The following is a 5,531-nucleotide window of genomic DNA, read 5'->3' as shown; positions in this document are numbered from 1 at the left end:
TCAGACATCAACTATGCGCTGGATGTTGTGTTTGTGTCCATACTCCAAAGCTTCACTTGCAGCTGCTGTTTTTGCAAGGCAGTAACAGTTCCTAGTTGTTCTGCAGTATACTTTGTTTGACCAGCAAGTCTCATCCAAGATTTTATCATTTGGCCACGTTGTTGGCATAGGAACAGCAAAGGGAGAAGTAACAACAATAACCTGTCTCACAGGTGCCTCAGTTAATGTCTTAGGTGCATTGAGGGTACCAGTCACAACAGGCTCAATTAAGTCAATCTCTGGATTGGGGACACTACCCGGAGGGAATGGACTTGCAACATGGAAGACTCCAGCACATCCTGCATTAGCCACACCAAGAGAGACATAAGCCAGCAATTCGGCCCTAAAGAGTTGAAGATTTTCAGGGGCATGATCCAATTTCTTCAAATGAGCAGCGTCAGTGCTGGACTCCACTTCAATCATAATAATTGAATCACTGAGATAATCCTTGGGAGGAATTCCAGCTTCTCAAGTAGACGAAGAAGTGGACAAGCCAGGGCGCTCACTTCTCTGCATGCAAAGGAATTTTTCTCGCTGTATTTATTTTTCAACTTTTTCAAGATAGTTTGGATCATCAAACCATGGGTCAAGGAGTTCTTTTTTAAGTTCCTCAAAGCATATAGGCTCTTCTAGCTCTAATACGTCATAATAACAAAATAGAAATTCCCATGCCTGAATAACATCACCAGCCAGCTCTGGTGGAAGCTTGTTGGTCAAAGGTCGACAAGGAGGTGGAACTCTCGATTCATTAAACAAATCCTCATTGCGCTGCTTCTTAGATTTTCTGAGCAAGTCATCACTGTGGGACCCTAAATAAGTCCTCCTCATATAATATTGGCAACAAGAGTGGGACTCAGGAAGTTGTTCTATTATATTTTGAACAAATTCCACATCCAATCCAAATCTATCGTGGTCTAACCTTTTTGCAATAGCTCCACATGTCATTGCAAGCTCACTTTCACTATGAATTCCAAGAGAAGTACATATACCAGCAGTAGAAGTGCAAAATTTAGTCAATAGGTCAACATTGCCGTCAGCTCTAAGGTGAGTTCCATCCAAACCGTGCTTACAGAGAAAATGAAAGCTACTTGACTTTCTATAAACTTCAAAACAAGCATTAACAATAGGCAAAATGTACTCCACTAGTCCCAAATTCTCACAAATTGCAGTATTTTCAGCATGGGAAGGCGTGTTGGTGTCCGTATCATATATCTCATCATCCCAGTCTATAAATGTTGCATATAAACTCGTCACATAATTGAGAGAAACCTTGAGAGAAAGTGGAATCATGATTGAACACAGAAGCTCAAACCGAAGAGGTATGACTAGTAATTCATACCATGACTGTCGAGCATTATAAGTGACTGGGTGAGGAACCACACTATCTTGTAACATCTTGTTAAACAAGCCAATAGGAAAGTGAAAGTAATCCACTCTAAACAACCCAGAGATCAACCTAGTGTAAGTTTGAACGTTAGGACAAACACCTCTATTTCTCATGTCAATGAGCAGATCACATGCTTCCTTAAGATGACCAACATTGAAAAGACCATGAAGGAGACACGAATAAGTAACAGAGTTTGGCTAAGAACCTGCCTTGACCATTCTATAAAAAACCAGAGACGCCAAATCGAAGCTGCCATTTTGACAATGCTTCGTGATTGCGTGGACGAGGGTGCCTCACTGGATTTCTGAGAAGGAGATTGAGACTGATAGTTGTTGGCCGGAAGCCAATTCCTTGTTATGGACTCCATAGCATCATGAGTTATCCACATGTATAGGAATTAAATTATGTCAATTTTCTTTTAATGTAATTTCATTTGGTTTGGTTTGGTTTAGATTTAATGTGGTGTGAACCACTTGACCTATGGGTGTCTTTTGTAATTCCATCCTCAACCCTATTTAGGGGGACATCAAGGGAAGGAAAAAGGAAGTATTGAGAAAATTAGAGTAAACAGGTCAGATTCTCCCTTAGAGGTCTAGGTTGGATTCTCCCTCTGAGGTCCAGGTCGAGCTTCCTTCAAAGCTCAATCATTATATTCAATTTCCATCATTCCACATTCAAGAAACAAAAATTCTCTTCCAGCTTCAAGAACCTATATTGAGAGAAGAGAGGAAAGAAGGGTGACTCGATCCATGGCTTGGGAAGGACCTAACATCTAGGTATTAGACAGGTCCACCCTTGGGGATTCCTCTTCCCTTGATGATTTGAGGCAATTAGTGGAAGATAATCGGCAGAGGACAGACCTTCAGGCTCAATCCCTGGAAGAGGTGCGTCAGACAACCTCTGACCTGTGTGAGGCCATAAAATCCATGGATGCCGCCATCCAAGCTCTCCTCCGGCAACAAGATGACAGTGGCACATGAGCACAATCACCAGAAGCCTACTCTCCACCGGCCGACCACCATCAATTTGACCCACCACCTCCCCCACCACCACCAATGCGTCATCACAATCCCCATCTGGGGCCTGCCGCTCTGGGACCAAATACGGTTCCCATGTATTTAAAACTAGACTTTCCTACTTATGATGGGTCTAAGGACCCCTTAATCTGGTTAACCAAGTGTGATCAGTTCTTTTATCATAAAAAAACACCTATGGATGAGAAAGTTTATTTGGCCGCCTACCACATGCTCGATGAAGCGCTTTTATTGTACCACCAATTCTGAAATGACCAATTGGTTCAGGATTGGGCAACCTTTAGGCAATCTTGCATGATGAAGTTTGGTCCTCCAACTAGTAGCAATCCGTTAGGCGAATTAATCAATTATAAGAAAACTGGATCACTAGAGGTGTACCAAAAGACCTTCCAGGAACGGTTAGCCGGAGCAAATCAGTTTGTCAGTCACACCCAGTATGTTCATATTTTTACTGTGGGTTTGACAAAAGCTCTAAGACTGGAAGTTGAATTACATGGTCCTACAGATTTGGACCACGCTATGAATTTTAGCCAGGTCAATTGAGCACAAGCAGCGTGTTCTAAAGGAGTCAATGGTCAGAAAACCAGCTTGGCCAGGAAGGCACAATGCCACTGCGCCAACCCCTTATTATGGACCTCCACGTTCTGGAGCCACAATGTAGCCCCACGCCAAGACAACTCTAACTCGACTCCACCTACTCCTTACTTCATAAAACTGAACAGATAGGAAATGGATCAGATAAAGGCCAAGGGCCTTTGTTTTAACTGTGATGACCAATATGTGTATGGTCATCAATGCAAAATATTATTTAGTATATGTATGTGGGAGGATGGTGACGACATACTACCAGAGGAGGAGATTGTGGAGACAGACCAAGAAGGTCCCAAGATTTCCCTTCATGCCATGACTGGTCTACGCAGTTCTGGTACGATGCAGGTTAAAACCCAGTTACATCATCTACAGTTTCTGGCTTTAGTTGACTCTGGTAGTACACATAATTTCATCAGTTAGCCGGTGGCAGAACAACTTGTGTTAGTAGTCCAGCAACAAATTGGCCTTTCTGTATCTGTAGCCAATGGGGCTAAAATTACCAGTGTGGGCATCTCTCCAGCCACACACTTTGATATTGAGGGACAAGTATTTATTGCAGATTTCCTGGTGATTCCACTTTTAGGATTCAATTTGGTACTAGGAATTAAATGGCTACAACTGTTGGGGCCAATATTATGGGATTTTCAAGCTCTGACCATGTCCTTTACAGAGGACCACCGTCAGATTACATTGTATGGCACCCAAGCACTAGTGCCCTGCGCACTACAGGTTGTTCAGGTCCAGACCACAACCAATTGCAAGTTATCGCAATTACTTACAGATTATGAGGATATCTTTCAGGAAGCTACTGCTCTTCCACCAATTAGGCACTGTGATCACCGTATCCGTTTGAAAACGGACATTGAACCTGTAGTGGTGTGTCCTTATCGTTACCCCACTTACAGAAGGATGAGATTGAAAGGCAGTGCCAAAAGATGCAAGCCCAGGGTATTATTCAGCCCAGTCGGTCTCCTTTTTCCTCATTGGTATTATTGGTCCATAAGCATGATAAGTCATGGAGGTTTTGTATGGATTATAGGCAACTAAATGCGCATACCATTAAAGATAAATTTCCCATCTCAGTGGTGGACGAGTTGCTAGATGAGTTACATGGTGTTACTATTTTTACCAAACTCGATTTAAAATCTGGCTATCATAAAATCCGAGTTCATCCATCAGATGTAGAGAAAATAGCGTTCTGGACGCATCATAGGCATTTCGAGTTCCTCATAATGCCATTTGGTCTCTCAAATGTGCCTTCCACATTCCATGCCCTCATGAATGAGGTATTTTCCTCTCTCTTGAGGAAATATATTTTGGTATTTTTCGACGATATTTTGGTCTATAGCAATAGTTGGGAAGAGCATCTTCAGCACCTTCACCAGGTATTTTATTTTATCCGCTCACATCATTTGGTTTTAAATCAGTCCAAATGTTCTATGGGAACTTCAGAAGTGGCATACCTGGGCCACGTCATTTCAGCAATTGGGGTGAAAGTAGACCAGAGTATGATACATGCCGTCATAGATTGGCCTCCTCCCATATCCATTACAGCCTTAAGGGGATTTTTGGGCCTAACTGGGTATTACAGAAAATTTATTTGTAGCTATGGCCAGATTGCAGCTCCGCGCAACAACCTGCTCAAGAAAAATGTCTTTACCTGGTCGGAGACAACGGCTCATTCTTTTTAGCAGTTGAAAGAGGCCTTATCATCCGCCCCAATTTTGCAGCTACCCGACTTTGATGAATCATTTGTGGTCGAATGTGATGCTTTGGGGGGGCGGTATTGGTGCAGTGTTACACTAACAGGGACACCCGATTGCTTATTTTAGCCTCCAACTTGGCCAACACCACCACAAGTTAGCAGCTTATGAGTGGGAAAAAATCGGATTAGCGAAAGCTATATAGCATTGGCGGCCTTATCTCTGGGGGCGCCCATTTCAGATTTGCATTGATCATTGCAACCTCAAGTATCTACTTGAGCAGTGCCTCATTACCTCACCGTAGCAGCATTGGTAAAGTAAACTTATGGGGTTTGACTTTACTGTAGAGTATAAACCTGGGAGTTTGAATGTAGGAGCTGATGCTTTATCTCGCCGGGACATTCCGGAGCCGCAATTACATGCCATAAGTCAGCCCAGAGCTCTCTTGTTGGATTCTATACGGGAAGAGGCACAACAGTACCCAAAAATTATTGCTTTATATCATGAGATCCAATAGGGGACAGCAGCAACCCATTGGAAGGTTCAGGACAATCTGATCCTCTACAAAAATAGAATCTTTCTACACCACACGTCCCCACTGATTCACAACATTTTAGCCTCCTTCCATGACAATACACATGAGGGCTGACAAAAAACATATTTTCGGATAAGTCAGAAATTTTATTGAAGGGGCATGAAGCGCAGTATAGCCGATTATGTGGCGGATTTGTCAACGGAATAATGCTGAATCATTAAGTCCACCTGGGTTGCTCCAAC

At 42.8% G+C, this 5,531-nt stretch overlaps 1 protein-coding gene across 1 annotated transcript; it reads right to left on the bottom strand.

Annotated features, from left to right (window-relative positions):
• Positions 1 to 462, bottom strand: LOC137963208 (cinnamoyl-CoA reductase 1-like). The gene has a single exon (XM_068810380.1). It carries the CDS (start codon positions 460 to 462, stop codon positions 1 to 3), a length of 462 nt encoding a protein of 153 aa, XP_068666481.1.
• Positions 463 to 5,531: the final 5,069 nt, after the last annotated feature.

This window comes from Aristolochia californica, unplaced genomic scaffold, assembly GCF_029961685.1.
Source record: "Aristolochia californica isolate CCGP_79_NKW_82.1479 unplaced genomic scaffold, dmAriCali1.0.hap1 SCAF_4, whole genome shotgun sequence".
Classification (NCBI taxonomy): domain Eukaryota; kingdom Viridiplantae; phylum Streptophyta; class Magnoliopsida; order Piperales; family Aristolochiaceae; genus Aristolochia; species Aristolochia californica.
The sequence above is the reverse complement of the archived record's forward strand: the minus strand, read 5'-3'. Positions and strand labels throughout refer to the sequence as shown.

Coding starts and splice junctions, on each gene's coding strand:
- LOC137963208 (XM_068810380.1), bottom strand. CDS start 462: ATGATTGAAGTGGAGTCCAGCACTGACGCTGCTCATTTGAAGAAATTG.